We start from the raw sequence: 18,738 nt of genomic DNA, 5'->3' as shown, positions 1-18,738 counted from the left end.
ATGTTGAACAGCTAGCTGAAGGCGTTGAAGCCTCAGTTATGCCTATGACCGTTGAGCTCACGCGAGGCGTGACACGCAGAAGTGACCTTGTGCAGGACACGAGAGGGTCACACGCATGCGACGCATGTCGTGCGGCGGACGGCCCCGCGGGTCTCGGTGTGGTGCGCCGCTCGGCGTTTGCCGTATTACTCGCTCGTGTCCATCACTCACCGAAATTGTCTCATTTCGGAGAAGATGCTCCATTTTAACCCAGTCCATCACTGTTGGCAACTGCTCCTGCTTGCTTGCGGCAGGTAATTTTTTCTCGAAGACAGAACTTTCTTTCATTTCTGCAGCTCGTCAGGCATTTAACACTGTTATGGGCGCAAAATGGCCATGATAGCCCGTTCGCGATCATCAAATAATTCTCCCCCTGTGATCAGACCCGCGCCCATACGCTCCTCGCGCCGGATTCCATCCTGCTGGCCGACATTGCAGCCAAGCCAAGCCTCACTCTGCGCAGGTGTGCCATCTTCCCCTCATTTCCACGTCACGCAAGGCCCGACATGAACTGCTTAACATCAGCCAAAAGCTACGACTGTCTGCGCTGGCCCGTGCGGGACCAGACTTGTCTGACCATGCCGTCGCGCAGGTCACGTGGGTTACGATGGGTTCTGATCGTGGGCAAACACGTCCCGGTCTCGCGACGCTCGGATGCACGCCAAACGCACGAACCCCGCGCCCAAGAGCCGTTAGCAACCAGGTTTGTGGCAAGTTGGCCGAGATTTGACACACGACGCCCACTTGTGTCGCTTTACCTCGCTCCGGAGCATGCCGCAGTTAATCCAGCGAGTGGACTTCCAGCATCGAAACGCGTTTGCACTGCATAACTTTAATCCTGCCCGCCGAATGAGATGCGAGCTGCCGGCCATAGCGGGCAATGTTCTCCCAGAATCGCAGCGTCATGATAATCAGCCGATCGCAAGGCATCCACTGAGATGGCTTCAAGCTCTCACTTCAATTCTTCGATTTGAACACTCAGGTCATCGGTGACGGCAGAGCTTCTTTAAAGTTGGTTGGGCAAAGTCGCTTTTTAGTTGTTTCTTTCCATGCAACATGGTATGATTGGTGTTAAATTTTGCCTTTGTTGGGGAATGCCCCTTGCCATCCCTAAAATGTCACCCCTGTTGGAGTCTGACAGTAACATCAGTTGATGGTAGTAGAATAAAGCATAGACGGCAGATAGCTTCCATTAAAAAAGCAGCTGAGTTATGGCAAAGCTGCCCACAATAGCACATTATCCATCCTAAAGGATTCAAGGGTTCTTGAAAAACAGAACAATAAATCCCGATTTAAACAGCTCCTTCAAAAAAAGCTGAAATATATCACGAATCACAGTCTGTTCGTCAAAGCATGACGGGGACCCGCGGCTCAAGACTACTCTTCGCAATAGATCCCGCATCCCAGAGGATCTAGGATGTCGCTCAGATCCAAATGGCGTTACCTGCTCCTGGGATCCCCACGCACGCCTGCTTGGGCCGAAAAGCCTTGGCATCTAGCAGCTATGCGAATATCCAGTCCCTAAATTTCTGACCCGTGACTGTTAGACCCTCTCCAGTCTGTTCAAGCTTTACCCATCAGTTAATAAAACCCAGAGTGATTTCGTCTGCATAGTAGATGATACGGAATGACCCTCAAAGGTTTTGAAGTACAAGCTTCGAACCATTCCCCAACCAGGAGCGTCCCGGTGTTATTTCTGGGCGTGTGAATCCTGTTATCTATTTGAGGAACACTTGGCCGACGCTGTGGCCCCCTGACCTTGTTTTGGAACCTAAGTTTTTTTCGAGTTCACTGAGCTTCTGTGTTACCCTGGGGATTCTTCGCCGTCTTTGTGCTTTAATATCTTGAATTTTATGATAGATTTCGAATTCCACAAGGACAGTTCCAATGCCGTGGTCTTTTTTATCTTCCTAGATGACCTTACTGGCTTGGGCTCCTTGACCACTATGGGTTGCTTAAGCATTAGGGGCCACACGATCCTTCCGGGCCCGGGATGCTTAGGCGCCCGTTCGCTGCCACCGTCACTGGCTTTCTCAAACCCTGGTCAACCATTCCGTCTAGGGCCATGTCGGGCACCTTGGCTTAGGCGAGCCCTTCAACATCTGGGGCATCCCCTAACTGCCGCATTCAGTCCCATGGGCTTCATGCCGCTCAGCAGCTAGATATCCTTGCCTGTATCGGTTATTTCGCGTCTATGGGTCCTTGATTATGTTGAGATCTATAACCATTAATTCCCTTTACCGCCTTGATGGCCTTTGCCAATGTCGGTGATCTTGACCAGTTCGGAAAAAACGTCCCTCGGTTCGGAGAGTACAGCGCTCCTCTCGGTTCGGAGAGTACAGCGCTTCCCTGGGTTCGAAGAGTACAGCGCTTCCCTCGGATCGGGGAGTACGGCGCTCCTCTCGGTTCGGAGAGTACAGCGCTTTCCTCAGTTCGGAGATTGCAGTGTTGGAACGTCACACTGTCCAGCCTTGGGCTCTGAAATCTCGGGCCACTTACCACGCCGCTAGCCTTTGCCGTCTGACGGCCATTCGAGTTCACGTTCCCCTGAATTTTTGTAACCCCCAGCGCCGGAGCACCCACGGTCGCTTTAGGGCTCTTAGCTGTCTTGCCCCGGCGGCCCCCTGTTACAATCAAGCTACAAATCTACAGGTACTGTGTTTCGCCAGGGTGGGTCCAGACCTTTGGCCGTTTGGGCCCAACCGCCTTGAGGTTCTCAAGCCGCCCCATGACCTTTGAGCTGCAACAGGTGGATCGAGGGTCCTCGACCGTACTGGTTTCGGCAGTCCGGGACCCAGGGCTTCTCCCGGCACCCCGGGCTGGCTTTCACTACCCGGAAGTGCGGCCAGGGGGACCTGTGGCCGTGCTCGGCCCTTAGGATAGAGGAACAGCCTTGAGAATTTCTGCCCCTCGATTTTCTCAACCTCTGCTGAGACCGGCCCTTCACATTACCATTGCTAACCATTGGCTCGAATGGCCCTTTGATCCCCGAGGCCGTTCCATACGGTCACCTCGTGCCTTACAAAACGCGGTTTGCGTCAAATTCCAACATGTCCCTTCCCGGCCCACAAGTATGGAGCAAAACATGGTTTTGGTCCCAATCCGAGCATCTGCGAGCAGGGAACTTGTCCACTGTCATCCCAAATCCCCGGATACTGCGATGATCCACAACGTACTGTCCGCAAAGGCGGTGTTCTACTGCCCTGCCGCGCGCACGGCGCCATCTGGACAACTCGCCCCATGTAGATGGCGCGCACGCTCCCACCTGTCCTCAGCCAAATCGACGGGCGCCGAGGGCAGCTTTGAATGGATTGGGCGCGCCAAAATCGGCTTAGCATGCAGAGCTACGGGCAAAATTTCCGACCAGTATGCCCTTTACCATGAATTATCTTCTGGGTTTGTAATAGCTTTGCGGTAAGGTCCGCACACGGGCCCCCAGGTTTTGTGTCACAGCATGACCCAGCGCGATAGCTGCAACATTGCAGGCAAGCAGGGTGTTTCACGGATTTAAATATGCGTTCCGGAGCTTGCTAATTATCTTTGCAAGAAGTTAAACGCTTTTTGATCACCCCCCTTCCTTCACAACCGTTTGGTGGCGCCATTTCGACCAATCATGTCTCGGAAGACACGACGCCTGATGAGCCTCGCCGACAGCATTCGACGCAATCGCCGGCTTTCATCAGCGAGCCGCGCCGTCCACGCCCATGCAACGTACATGACGCGCTAATGAATCCCAGATGCCTTCCGTTCAGGCGATCACTACCGCCGTTGCGTCACTGCGCCCTAGCCGCAGAATATTAACACGCGGAGGGAGGGGTGTGTCCCTCCCTTCAGTATAAGGTGGTGTGTCCGCTGTCACGTTGGTCGTCCGTGTACTCACGGACACCGGCGGCGAAATAAGTGCGACCGATAAGACGCCGGGCACGCCGCCTCCGGTGAGGCGATTGCGTCTTCCGCGCAGAAGCATGCCCGTTACAACGCATAACCGAGGCGCCAAAGGTCCACAAGCCATCACGGTTATTCCTCGGCACCTACCGGGCCACCAAATGCTCACTTGCTCACTTTACTGGGTCAACTGGGCGTACAAACCAGCGCTGGATTACAGACCACGCTACCGCCACAACCCGGGGCTATCCTACACCCACAACTCGGAGAAATGCCTGACCGCGGGCTGCTCTGCTAATCGTTCTGAAGCCCCCAAACCCCATCCAAAGGAGCTGATACAATAACAGTGCGCCAATGGTTGATCGCAGTTTCCCCAGGGGTGGCCCCCGCAATGGTGGTTTTCAAAACAGGAGATGGCTACCCCCTCCTCCTCCCCCCCACCTCCATTTCGCCATCGCGGGATGCGCCGCAGAACCGGGTAAATTCTATGTCCAACGTTGAAATCTGTGCTCGACGCACTCCGGTATTCAGCTCGCTCCAACATCACACAAACCATGTACGTCAGCGCCCGTTCATTTGTTTATTAAAACAATGATGACATGAAGAGCTGCGGGCACTAGTCGAAGAGACCTGAAACAAGGGGAAAATAATTAGCCCAAAAAAGGCATAAAATCGCATGACCACTCCATAGAACCAGTCCCAATTGCTTAATAGTAGAACGCCGCACACGACAAGCTACAAACACACACACGGGGATGATAAAAATTGAACTAGTGGAGCAGTGGTAGAATCTTGCAATTAATGTGTAATTCCTCGTGTCCGGAGACCTCGGCTTACGATGTACAGGAAAATCAACATGGTAAAATGTGTACCAAATTCCCTGGTGTGGTGCATGGTGTTGTTGCCTCGGTACAATGCATATATCTAGCAAGCATCATGACCAGAAAATAACCTTAAGCCTTCACTTTCTGCAGCATTCAACACACATGAGTGCTCCTGACACAAGCACACAATGCATGCCTCTTTTCCACTTACCGAAGCCCATGTCATCGTCTGACTCCTCAGGCTCCTCGTTCTTCTCCTCCTTCTTTTCAACCGGGGCCTCCGCCGCGGCGGCCGGGGCGGCAGCGGCTGGCGCAGCGCCCACTGATGAGCCCACGCTGCTGAGCAGCGACTTGATGTCTGTCGACTCGAGCGCCTTGGCGAACAGACCCGGCCAGTACGGCTCCACGGTCACGTTGGCAGCCTTCAGCAGCGTCTGCAGCTTCTCCGACTGAAATGTGCACCCACAATCACACAGCTGTATAAGACACCATACATGATGGGTCAGTACACAGTGGGTGTGGTCAAATGCATGTCACTGATATCTTGCATGTCACAATCAAAAATTAATTACAAAGGTTTCCTGAAAAGGGCATCATAGATCACCAATCGATATAAATAAAAGTTCTCAAGATCAGTTGACTTCCAATTGGTCACATAATTATCATTGCTCACCTCTAAAAAAAACAAAACAAGGTTCCAAAATAACCATTCTTTAGTAGCATGTTTCACACCTAAACTTAGCATAACATGTACTACCTTGCATAAATTAGATCCAGTAACTGTATGCTGCTGAACTATCAAGCTTGCAGATGATTACCTCACAGCAGTACCTTAGTTGAGACATTACCCATGGTGTTCTTGGCACCACATTAAAAAGCTGACTTGCAAACAAAAAAATTCTGCCATACAGTTTTGAGTACAAGGAAGCCAACATTTCAAGAGCTACATATAGTGCAGCTTGTTAATGATGTCACATAGCACAGCTAGAAGATCAGTAAGCCTAATAACAAGATCAGGATGTGATCAGATCAGTCCCAGTCTGAATGGCCATGAAAGTGGCCTATGGGCATTCAGTATTAACAGTAGTCAGGGAGGCCCAGTCCAGGAAGATAGGGGAATGCATCTGTGCAGACCATGGATTTTGGTTTACCAGATAGATGGTATACACTATTAACAACATGCTCACATGTAGACCCTCAAAGCGGGTGGGTGGATTCAACTGGATTCAACCAAAACATGACAGGAAACAAAACTTGATAAAAAACAGACCATGCATACCACTCCCAATGCTGAACTCAATTAGAGCAGATGCAACAGGTTTGACAGGATTGAGTCATGATGATCAGGACTTGGGTAGGCTCCACAATATTGAGACTAACAGTCAGCCCACCACAGAGGCACACTATTTCCTGCCACCCAAAAGCTCCAACCATGCTTATCTATGAAGATGAATTTGTACAATATAAAGGGACAGGGTAAAAGTTCTAGTACCCTTGCCCGAAGCCTGTTCCCATTATGACTGCCGTACCTTGAGACTTCACGAAAGCTTCTGCCTGGGCTTGGAAAAACACTCAGATTGGTTGCTAGCAATCATTGTCTCCACCCACATAACACCTAGGATCCAGAAGAGCACTGGGAGATGTAATCCACTAGTGACCAAACAAAGTCACATTCAGCTTTTCTTCACTGGGTTTTCTAGTTGGGCTCCTTTCAAACTCTGTTCCTTTAGGCCTACACCTTGTGAGCTGTGGACTTGTTGCAAGTCACTGGTATACTAGCTGTGACCTTATTGAATATGTTCTTTGTAATGGTGCAACAAGCATTTGATGCAGTCTGACCATCAAGTTCTATTGCAAACAGGTGCATGCTGACAGGTAAGTGCTGCCTATGGCATGTGCAATGTTGTTGAACATAGAATATTGCCATATTGTTGAACAATGATCATTTCATGAGCAATGTTCATGATCTGTGCCATTGGCCTTCAACATGCTCTAAACAGGCTTAGAAATATTATTGAGTTGTAAAACTTGGAACTTGTAAATAATGTAAAGACATGCCAAAAAGGATGAAAAAGTAATGCCACACTTAACATTTAGGAGACGCGGCGACATACCACAATTCATAACTTGGCCTAGCCCGCCTGCAGCTCACACGCGTTCACAATGCTTGGTGGACCGACGCATCCTATCATCTAATATTTTCCATAAAATCAAGCTTCCCACCAACCACAGGCTAGCATGACCATCACGAACGAGTAGATAACTACAGCTTATGAATGCTGGCTGAACAAACCAGACCAGTCATATTGTACCGCGCGGCGCGTTCTCACCGTGATGGCGATATCATCATCAGCCAAGATCAGAGCAGCGTACGTGCAGGCAGCCTCGTCCTTGTTCGACATGTTTGTTGCGTTTAGTTTCGGTGTAGGTCGTCAATAACTTGACCTTAGCCCTTGCGAGGACACTACACTTCCTACAGCCGCTGTAGGAAGAGAGAACGCGCCAGCGTTGGGAAAATATACTTTCTTCGAGAACAAAATTTTCCATTATCGAGCTTAGTTTCGTAAAATAAAGAATAATTTCGGCTAAGACTTAGATAAATTTATTATTGAATGCCATTTTTCAAATTCAGGGGAAATGACATATTTTCCATCTCAAGAAACATTGCACAATATCGCGAGCAGCGCCTGCTAGTCGCGAATGGGCCTCGTGGAGCACTAAACCCATAGAGGTCGTGTCCACCATACACTTCAACCAGCTTACGGATGCAGAAATCCACCAACCAGCTACTCCTGGTGCGTGGTGCGCAGTTCTTCAGCTTAGATAAGTTGCCCCACAGAAATACAACAAGATGTGATTGACGCCTCATTCGCATGCCAGGCCGTGGCATGTCATAATGCTGGTCGTAACTTTTCGTGATAACATTTGTAAACATTTGCGCATTCTCCGCCAGTCGTTCATGAGTCGCTGCCTATGTCTGAGCCCGCTTAATGAATCCACAGCAAAACAGCGGGAACAGTAGGACCTCTTCTAATCCTCGTTAAAGCTGGATTTCTTTCGAGGAAAGTGCCAAACCAAGCTTATGCGTACTTAATTTTAAATTTACGGCCTTTCCAGAGAGCCATGCATTCTATTCACGAGCAACATTACAGAGTAGCCTACCAAAAAGACTTCCCGCTTAACAAATTACCGCTTAAAAAGCCTAAATTCAGGAAGCATCATAATACTATTCTTATTCCGAAATATGGTATACTTTGGCTTGCGAAGCAAATGAATTGCCCAGGAATATTCTTTAATTTGTTTCAACTCCACAAAACGCAATAGTGGTGAATTACGCGCGCTTTTCACGTTCCCGCGCGCTTTCGCGATTGTACGCCGCGCGGGGAGTGGGTCGTGGTGTGCTGGTCTGCGTAGCTTGGTGAAACGTGTAGTAGGTCTAATTATCAAGATTTTCGTCAAGAACTGCTTAAACGTAGTTACACGAAAAGGACGGAAGGGACTAGCGAGCCAAGGTATGACACCATGGCATTGGCATCGGTCTCATGTGCGCGCTGTTGGCATGACCGTGTCTCCACGGCATTGGCTCATCCGTTTGGCTGTATGTAAACAAATGTCCGTTTTTACACATGCCTGATAATTGTGTTATGTGAGGTGCATGCATGTCAACATTTAGCCATTAAGATGTTTCAGTGAATGCGTGAAATAGCTGTGTTTAGTTGGATCAGGGGCTGTGTGCTAAAAGCAAATTCATCTGCTGTGCTATATGATTAAGCAGTATTAATGTGCTGAGTCCTGTGCTTGCAGGTATAACACCTGGCCAGCCTAAGTTATCCTGGTTTTTCAAACTTCATGAAAAATATTTTTGGTGTTATGGCATGTTGGTTTACACATTCTGGCAATTGTAGTGTCTGACACCACCTTGCTTATCCCACACTGCACAAGATGTCCCACCAGTAATATCATACATGCACTCTGCTCTTTAACTTTTTGTTTTCACAAATGATTTATGCTGATGTACAATCTACTATTCTAGTCTCATTTGTCAGCCCTGTTTGCACTTATCAACCTGGATTTAATGAAAATGGACTAGATGTGGCCACACTGGTACCCTAAGGATGGATGACAACTTTGCTTACATTGGGAAGCCTTCACATCCATTTGGAGGTATTTTCCCCAGAATCGGAATAACATTATCATTGTGGCACATCTTTGTGCTGTATCAAAGATAATAGTTCAGCATAACATGATCAACTTAATCCATGTATGTACTCCTGATTTCAGGTCTTTTGTCAGGTCTGGTGACTTCAAGAGGATAAAATGGGTGATCTTGGCATCATTGAAGTTGATCAATATCTGCGAGATATTCAGAGAGATTATCTTGATTTCCTAGATGATGAGGTATGAGTGATTGATGTGCTTTGTCAGTGGTTTATTTAACACTTCCTCTCAGGGCTTGCATGTGGGTAGCTAGAGCAGGGGGATGCTCACTGAAGCCTTGATGGCACAGACCACAGTGCCATTTCTATTTACCAAACATAGCAAGTTTCACAATGGAATATGTTTGGTAGTGTTTTGCTTATCCATTTATTTGTAGGCTGTGTTTTTAGCAATGCTGATAGGGAGGGGGCTTGGTCCCATCAACCTGTTGTTTGGGACAGGGGGGGGGAGATGGCCTTTTGGCCTTAAGATCCATCCTTGTTTAATATGTAGGACAGTTCACTTGCAGGAGAGGGTGTTGAATGGTCATCATAGTGCTGATCACCCTTGTGTTGCTCTTCAGGAAGACCAGGGCATTTACATGCATCTTGTCCGAGACATGATTGAAAACAAGAAAACAAGGCTGATTGTCAACATAAATGACCTGCGCAACAAAATGCCAAAAAGGGTGACCGGGTGAGTTACTTGTGTGTCGTACAGGTCTTTCCAGGGGGTGGCTGACTGGGTGTGACCAGAGTTTCATGGCATCACAAGATGCCTTATTCTGATGCTGCAGTTAGCACAGAGGGGGAGAGGGGAATATGTGAAGGTGTGGCTGATGATGGGGTGCACATATTAGCCAGTGCAGTGAGAGGAATTACAGATGCAGGAGGCTGTCTTAAGAAGATTAGTGAGTTGTGGGATTGCAGATGCCCACACAAATTTGTTGGTGTTTGGCAACACATTTTGAAGCTTCTTTAGTGTACCTTTTGCCATGTATTGTAAGGTGGCTCATCGCATTTCTCCTACAAAGTTTGGGGTTGAAATGGCAGTCTTGGCCTATACCCTGAGTGAATATTGCAGAGCCTGATTTTTATTAGCATTAGAACTTTCATGTACAGGACTGTTGTTTCCATATTTGCAATATTTTTACACATGTATTAGTTGATCAAATTGCTATGTGGCCCATGTTTAAGTTCTTAAGCTCTTAACTTAGTGTGTTGCCAACATTCAACCTGCGTAGTTTAATGCATATGTTAAGCCTTGCTGGTCATGGATGTTTGTTGCCACCACCACCCCTGCTCATCCCCCCACATAGCAGTTGAGCACTGGTTTTCCTGAGTCACCGATAGTGATGACGGTGTGTTCAAATCTGTTTCTACTGCCGAGGCTTTTGTGGGGTGTTCCCCCCCCCCCCTCGGTCTGGCCTCCTGGGCTCTGCAAAACGTCTGGGCGCGTCGCGTAGCTGCGCGAGCCAGTTCCGCCCGGTGCATTTGGCGTGACTTAGTCATGTGGTGGGGCGATCTCCGAGGCCAGGGTCGTGTCGGACGGAGGGCACTGCACCCGGCACGGGCGAGCACAGAATGGGCCCTCACAACCCAGCCACAGCTCCCCGAGGCCAAGGTCGTGTCGGACGGGGAGCGCCGCACCCGGCACGGGCGAGCACAGAATGGGCCCTCACAACCCAGCCGCAGCTCCCCGAGGCCAAGGTCGTGTCGGACGGGGAGCGCCGCACCCGGCACGGGCGAGCACAGAATGGGCCCTCACAACCCAGCCACAGCTCCCCGAGGCCAAGGTCGTGTCGGACGGGGAGCGCCGCACCCGGCACGGGCGAGCACAGAATGGGCCCCCGTCACTCGTCCACAACTCCCCGAGGCCAAGGTGGTATCGGACGGGGAGCGCCGCACGCGGCACGAGCTGGCACAGAGTGGGCCTTCACCACCCGGCCACAGCTCCATCGGCAGACGAGAGTGGCGGCCTGCTGTGATTTGTGCTAGGTCGAAGTAAGGTCACTGATTTGGCTACGCATGGTTTATTTGGCCCATTCACCATGTCATACTATCACTGCAGAGGTACGGAGGTTGTCAATACTTTGGTTTTGTTTTCAAGTATTGAAGGTTATATGACCTTTTGATGCCACCGGCACCTGAAGAAATCCAGCTGCCTGTTTGGATCTGTTGGACATTAATTACGGGCCTCGCTGCAAGGAAGGACAGGTGTGCTAGTCTCTCCAGCACTTTGGTAATTAAGGTCAGTAATGTGCTGTTTACATCGCCGCTCACAGACTCCTCGAAGGATTGTGCAGTCTTCCATTGTTTTAGCCTCTTTATGGGCCAGATGGTGGGTAGTTGCCTCCATGGCATTGTGCGTGAATAAAATTGCCCTCCCGTCTTACGGGAGTCAGAATCACTCGGGTGGTATGGTTATATTGATGGTTTGTACACCGGCAGGTTGATGAAGAACGCCTTCGAAGAACTGAGCTGTTTCCAGCGGGCGCTGTTGGAGTACGCGGGCGCGGCAGACCCGGTGTATGCCAAGCAGCATGATGAGCTGAGCATCGGCTTGGAGGGGAGCTTTGGCTCCCACCACGTCAGCCCCAGAACTCTGACCTCCAAGTACCTTGGCTCTGTCGTCTGTGTGGAGGGCATTGTCACCAAGTGTAAGTTGCACATTCTTGGTGTGTGTTGTAATGTTTGTCTAAATTCTTGATGTGTGTTCTGTTGAGTTTTAGACACCACAGGCAGGGTGAATGCAACTTAATGACATGGGCCACTGGTGGGATCACTGCCTTCATACTGTCCTCATTGACATGATTGTAACACCTTACAATACATGGAGATAAGGTGTTGAACACCAGGTGGTCTGATGATATATATATATATATATATATATATATATATATATATATATATATATATATATATATATATATATATATATATTGATACTCATTGCTTTTGAAATATTTAGTCAAATGCTTAGGTACCAATATGACCAGCAGCAGTGGAGCAGCAATGTGCCCCAGAGAGGTGCAAAGCACCACATGCGCAAACCATGCCTCCTTTATTACCACAGGCTGGATTGTTCCATTGATATAAAGATGCCCCCTCCAGTCCCAGATAATGTATTGCAGTTCTTTGATTTCAGCTTCTTATTTGAATGGTTTGTTTCAGGTTCATTGGTGAGACCCAAGGTGGTGAAGAGTGTTCACTTCTGTCCAGCCACGGGCAAAACCATTGAGAGGCGGTACACAGACATGACCTCCCTTGATGCGTTCCCGTCGGGGTGAGTGTGGGCTCCGGACAGGATGGGCTTACTAGAGTGCTAAACTCAGACTTGTCTCCTCAATTACAGGTGAAAAAGTCGCGTTTCGTGGGGATTGTTTTTCATGTAATTTTTCCATGTTTTGTTACAAATCCGGTTGTGGTGTGTAGCCAAGGCTTGGCAGATGTTTAAAAGGAGTGGTGAGCTGGAATAGTGGTCATTGGTTATCATATGCAGTCAGGACATTGCATGTGGCCAATTTCTATGGGCCATGAACTTGTATCTATCAGGCATCAATAACCCGCAAAATCGCAATCTAGCTGTTCAAGTTTTTGCAAGTAGCAGGCAATCGGCGATTGCCGATGAATTGCTCCGAATCAAAACTTCTGTGTTGGATGACCTTAGGCATTGATACCTCCTATAACCCCACAAATTCAGCGATGACATGTAGAAACCCTGTAGAAACGTGTCGTCGCTGCACCGAGCGCAAAGCGAGAGGAGAGCCGTTCCGACGTGGAGCCCGAGAGTCGTTCTTGTTGGGGCAGACTGATATTTTACTGACGTTTGTCGTTCACAGGTCTGCTTACCCTACGAAAGATGACGAAGGCAACCTTCTCGAGACCGAGTTTGGTCTCTCTAAATACAAGGACCACCAGACCCTGACGATCCAGGAGATGCCGGAGAAAGCGCCCGCAGGTGTGAAAACTGGCCCCGTATTTGATTTTGAGAGATCTTAACTGTTCCTTTCTCTAAACTTCAGTTAAAAACCTTTTGCTCACTTTTGTGAAGCATTTGATGACATTAGCCTTCATTATCTTTTAAAAGAACCTGTTTGGTCATTTACATGCTAGATGACACCAGCTATCATCTGTGTCATGTTGTGCCAGTGCAGTTGCTGCTGTCTTCTACCGCGATGTACCACGCTGCTTGATGGGTGTGAACACGGGCTGAGCCACAACTTACCCAGCGTGCAAAGTTACCCACTTCACCCCAGCTTTTGACATGTGGTTTGCTGGTCCGCACTGGACCTGTCCCCTGCAGGTCGGCTGCGGCGGACTGGATATGTTGTGTGACCTCGTGACCCAGAAATGAAGGCTGCCGCTCTGCCCGCCAGGTCAGCTGCCGCGCTCGGTGGACGTGGTGTGTGACGGTGATCTGGTGGACCAGTCCAAGCCGGGAGACCGGGTCCAGATCGTGGGTACCTACCGCTGCCTGCCAGGCAAGAAGAATGGCTTCACCTCCGGCACGTTCCGGACGGTGCTCATCGCCAACAACATCTCCCACCTCAGCAAGGAGACCTCGCCCGTCATCACTGTTGATGATGTCAAGCTCTGCAAGAAGTTCTGCAAGGCGAAGAGGGTGCGTGCACGGATATGCGCTCGTCACTCCTCGTCTGCGGCCGTGCCTGAATGTGTGTGTCAGTGTGTTGCCATCCTGTATTTGCGCGCCTGGGTTTATCCGCCAAAAGCGAACGCAGCACGAGTAGCTGATGTATATGGTTTGCGCCAGTGGCTTGCAATCTGTCCAGGCAGTGACAGCGTCTGCCGCTTCCAGGAGAACGTGTTCGACCTGCTGTCGCACTCGCTGGCTCCGTCCATCCACGGCCACGAGTACATCAAGAAGGCCCTGCTGTGCCTGCTGCTGGGCGGCGAGGAGAAGATCCTGCCGAACGGAACCCGTCTCCGAGGGTGAGCCGGCTGGACGTGTATGATAGGCCTGTCAGCTCCGCGCCTCCTTACCATCAGTTGTATGCTGGGTGCTCCTGCACATATGTGTTTGTGTACTGTACAGTGTGGAAGACAGGACTGATTTTAAGTTGCTTTGTGGTCCCTCCGTGTCTCATTTGGCAAGGCCATGGTGTGATCTTTGTTGGAACGATTCCCGACATGTCCATCATCAGATTTCGCCACAAAACAACTCGTTAGCACCCACCGTCACATCGTGTCCACAGCAAACCGAAGCGCTAACAAGCTGCCTGAGCCCTGTTCCGATCCTCCCGCCCGTGTCCGGGCTTCGCACCAGTACCGCGCCCCCGCCGTGTCGATGACGCCTCCCCCTCCTTCTCCCCGCAGTGACATCAACGTGCTGCTGATCGGCGACCCGTCGGTGGCCAAGTCGCAGCTGCTGCGGTATGTGCTGCACACGGCGCCGCGCGCCATCACCACCACCGGCCGCGGCTCGTCGGGCGTCGGTCTGACGGCCGCCATCACCACCGACCAGGAGACCAACGAGCGCAGGTCGGCACAGAACGGAGACGGGTGGAGGGCGGTCGGGAGGGGGCGAGCGCAGGTCAGCACAGAACGGAGACGGGTGGAGGGGGCGAGCGCAGGTCGGCACAGAACGAAAACGGGTGGAGGGTGGTCGGGAGGGGGCGAGCGCAGTTTGGCACAGCACGGAAACGAGGGCGGTCGGGAGGGGGCGAGCGCAGGTCGGCACAGAACGAGGACTGGTGGCGGGCGGTCGGGGCCAAACGGGAGGGGATGAGCGCGGGTCAGGATAGCACGAGGACGGATGGGAAACAGTGGGGGAAGGGGTGATGAGCCGCAAGTGGGAGCTGATGAGCTGAAGTGTAGCGGGTTGCTTCGAAGCAATGCGTCGTCGACGCGACGCACTTATCTATCGTGACCCATTTGCGGTCAGTATCCAGCTCACGTGTGTAATCGCGCACTTCGTTTGTTGGAATTCGTCGCCGAAGCGGCGGCAGGCATGGTGCTGACGCGTATGACCTCCATCGGACGTCGCAGGCTGGAGGCCGGCGCCATGGTGCTGGCGGACCGCGGCGTGGTCTGCATCGACGAGTTCGACAAGATGACCGACATGGACCGCACGGCGATTCACGAGGTGATGGAGCAGGGCCGTGTCACCATCGCCAAGGCCGGCATCCACGCCAAGCTCAACGCCCGTTGCTCCGTGCTGGCCGCCGCCAACCCCGTCTACGGCCGCGTGAGTCAACACAGATTCGTCTGTCGCCTGCTAGATGGTGCTGCGGGTCAAATGACGCGACGCACGGCGCTCTGCCGGGCTGTTCTTGAAACGACGATGGTGTGAGTTGCAGAACTGTTCGTACCGCTATCACTGTGCTCATTGGCTGTTTATCTTGGTACATCCTGGTCTACCTAATATTTGTCTTGCACTAGTCTGGATCACAGTGTTGAGGCCTGCAGGCTGTAATGGTCCTTGGCCAGCCTGTGCCCTTCCATTTTGTATTGTCCTCCGCTGGCTGCCGAGCGGGACCTGACCGCGACGTCGCCGCTGCCGCAGTACGACCAGTACAAGACGCCGATGGAGAACATCGGCCTGCAGGACTCGCTCCTCTCCCGGTTCGACCTGCTGTTCATCGTGCTCGACACCATCGACGCCGAGAGCGACCGGCGCATCTCGGACCACGTGGTCCGCATGCACCGCTACAGGTGCGGGTCACGTGGCGGGTCGGCACAGCACGTGCAGCAGAGTGGGGTGGGGGCTGAGTTCTCCGCGTCTCGTGGCGTCCCGAGGGCCAGCGCGCAGTGACGTGCGAATTGGTGCGTGCAGTGCCTTAAAGTGCATCACGCGTAGAACCTGTTCGGACACGCAAACACGACGGCGTTTGCGTGTCCTGAGTGGCTCAGAACACAGGACAAGCTTGTCTCTCGCTGGCCACGTGACTGCGGCCCTTCGGCGCGGCGTCCGTCCCCACGTCGGTCTCCGTTGACCCGGCTGCCGTCCCCAGGTCTCCGAACGAGCAGGACGGCGACGTGCTGCCGTTGGGCTCGGGGATCGACCTGCTCGCCACCTCCAACCTCAACGACGACGACGAGCCGGAGAAGACCGCCATCTACGAGAAGCACGACCCGCTCCTGCACGGCAAGCGCGACGCCGGGTGCGTCGATTGTCTGACAACCGCGCCACCCTCGGTGGGCGGGGGGGGGGGGGGGGGGGGGGGAAGGGGGCAGCGGAAGGTTGCATGCCACGTTGTCAAAATGGGTGTTGCGACGTACTAAAGCATTTGAAGGAGAAATCCGATTGAGTCACATTAGTGGCCATCTACTTTGTTAAATGATTTTGGCCGGATATTTTGCACATGTGCGTTTTGGTTTTTCGCTTTTTTTCGGCTCGCGTAGGGTGCCCCAGATGAGAAAAAGGTGTTACAGACAGTAACTAACGTGCCGTGAGGCGTATATTTTCTGTTTGATGTGTTCTTTTAATTATCCTTGCTACATTTCACATGATGCTACCAGATACACTAACAGCCATGCATTGTATGTCTAATTGACACGAAAAAGTAACTTGGGGTGTGCAGAGCATTCACTTAAATAAGCTGTTGCAGGGCTGGGAAGATCATCAGCATGAACTTCATCCGCAAGTACATCCACATCGCGAAGGAGATGAAGCCGAAGCTGAGCAAGGAGGCGTGCAACGCCATCTCGGAGGAGTACTCCCGGCTGAGGTCGCAGGACAACAGCGCCAACGACATGGCCAAGGCAAGGGGGGTCACGCGGCGTGCAATGGCGGCCAGGGCCGAGGGTGTCACTGACGCTTCGGGGTCCCCGTGTAGAGCCGGGAGCTGTAAGTCTCTTAAGCCCAGGGAGCTCGGCTCGCCTGCGGTTGGCCGCCAAATTGCATGGCAGGCCTTGGTGGTGACTTTGTTTCGTCCTTCAGAGTGCATTTACGTTTTGGTGGTAAGCGATCATGTGGCTGCCATATTCGGATGTTCGACCGAGAATGACTCGGTCTTTCCGAGGAAAAGTGGCCAGGCATTTGCCAAATTGAGCAGTGTTTTAGCTACGTAATGAGTGCTGCCGTTGTAGTAGGAGGAAATGTAATGCCCGAAGGACGGCACCTATCCAAAAGACTCACCTAAAGCTGCTTGAAAAATGACAGTCTGATATGAAATCTTGCCTTGAAATGCTTTTCTATCGCATATTTCCTAAGTTGTCCATGATATGGATTGGAGGTGAATCATGCGAAGAGGATGCCGCCAGCGTGAGCACGTCTTTTGAAGTAGAGGCGTGTAGTGATAACCCATGATCGTCTGATATGACCTTTTGCTGGACTGGACAGAATGTTGACTCGTCTTGCCGAAAACCGTTGCAGAGCGCGAGAGCCAGTTCCTGTTCAGGTCGATTGGGCTGTATTGCATTATTGCGTGACCAGTAGTAGTGACGACCGGACATATCGAAAAGCGGTCAGGCGAAATGCCAGCATAAAGCCGGCTGGAGGCATGCCATCAGCTTACTGGTTTATATCATGACGTCATTATGCTTGACAATGATCGGGTTATGGTAGAGCATAAACCGGGTCGTCATTGAAATTTTGCGGTTCCTCGTGCTTCGACGAGAACAAGCAGCGAAACGTCGCATACTTTTTTATGATTTCCAGCAAGCCTGTTGAGTGCCCCTATGTGTTGATAGGCAGACGCCATGGTTGAACAATACCGTCAGTCACTCGTCTGTCTGCAGGATATGAGCCTCTCGGTGTTTCTGGGCAAGAAGGAAATCAAACGTGGGAGGTCTAGCGGCAATCTAGAGCACGCGCGCAGCTCATGCGAACTTCCTGTGTCATCGCATGCATGCAAGCGGTTGGCGTTGTTGGTGCGTCCACAGGGTCGACACAGTCCCGATGGAGCCACCCATAACATAACATAACGGCGCACCGTTGTTTTGACTGTACCTTCTGCTCGGTGCAGCGAGCAGACGGGCAGTTATAAAATCCTGGCTCGACAGCTCGGCCACGTATCTTCAAATAGCCGAGAGACGAGCCCGTCTGTTCTTGCCTGTCCCTTCCAGCCCGCGTGATCACTGACAGCCCCGTGCTACCCCCATCTAGCACCACTTGCTCCTGGCGCAGCCTCGCTCGCGCCGCGCCGTTCGGCCGCGCTGTCCGGCACGGCTCGGCCCGTACGCGATCGTGACCCCTGACCTTCCGGCGCGCAGACGCAGCCAATCACGGCCCGAGCACTCGAGACGCTAATCCGGCTGGCCACGGCGCACGCCAAGGTGCGCCTCAGCCGCTCCGTCGACATGGACGACGCGCTCGTTGCCATCGAGCTGCTGCAGTTCGCCATCTTCAAGAAGGTACGCCGCCGCCGCCGCCTCCAGCTGGCTGCGCGGCTCCCGCAGGGCGCGGGCGTGCTCTGCGGAGGCCTACCGACGGCGCCCACGTGGTTGCGCGCTTCGGAATGGCACTCCATGTCAGCACTAATCACTGCATGGCTGTGCGTTTTCTAACCAACGATGCGCCATTTCTCGCCGCAAGTATGGCGTCACCGTCGCGGTGACGAGGGCCGGCTGTGCTCGGGTCTGGCTGGAACTGGACGGACGGCGCCCTCGCCGTGTGTTGGCGCGCTCACCCGCGTCCCCTGCGACGACCCGAGACTCCATGCCCCAGGGCTTTCTGTGGCTGAGTGGGCCGGCCCCGGTTTCAGGTGGACAAGAAGCTCAGCGGAAGCGCAGCGACGACGGCGACACCGACGACGAGGGCGACGGTTGCTGGCCACAGGGCGGCGGCGATCCTCCGGAGACAGGCCGGTGAGCGGCGACGTGGATGGAGA

At 52.1% G+C, this 18,738-nt stretch overlaps 2 protein-coding genes across 2 annotated transcripts in view; one reads left to right on the top strand and one right to left on the bottom strand.

Annotated features, from left to right (window-relative positions):
• Nucleotides 1-18,738, top strand: part of LOC119099736 (DNA replication licensing factor MCM3-like) — a 62,985-nt gene that overhangs the window by 26,367 nt on the left and 17,880 nt on the right.
• LOC119099737 (60S acidic ribosomal protein P1) lies at nucleotides 4,482-7,234 on the bottom strand. Its single transcript, XM_037222799.1, has 3 exons — nucleotides 7,079-7,234; nucleotides 4,960-5,197; nucleotides 4,482-4,554 (listed from the first exon to the last, which is right to left on the bottom strand). The coding sequence occupies exons 1-3, from the start codon at nucleotides 7,148-7,150 to the stop codon at nucleotides 4,541-4,543; spliced, it is 324 nt and encodes a 107-aa protein (XP_037078694.1). The 5' UTR covers nucleotides 7,151-7,234; the 3' UTR covers nucleotides 4,482-4,540.

Source organism: Pollicipes pollicipes, unplaced genomic scaffold (genome assembly GCF_011947565.3).
Source record: "Pollicipes pollicipes isolate AB1234 unplaced genomic scaffold, Ppol_2.1 Scaffold_4881;HRSCAF=5763_pilon_pilon_pilon, whole genome shotgun sequence".
NCBI classification, from domain to species: domain Eukaryota; kingdom Metazoa; phylum Arthropoda; class Thecostraca; order Pollicipedomorpha; family Pollicipedidae; genus Pollicipes; species Pollicipes pollicipes.
The sequence above is the reverse complement of the archived record's forward strand: the minus strand, read 5'-3'. Positions and strand labels throughout refer to the sequence as shown.

What these genes read in the sequence shown, in the direction of transcription:
- LOC119099737 (XM_037222799.1), bottom strand. Translation starts at nt 7,150, where the DNA reads ATGTCGAACAAGGACGAGGCTGCCTGCACGTACGCTGCTCTGATCTTG. An exon ending in ATGATGATATCGCCATCACG is followed by an intron (nt 5,198 to 7,078) that starts GTGAGAACGCGC and finishes TGCACATTTCAG; the next exon opens with TCGGAGAAGCTGCAGACGCT.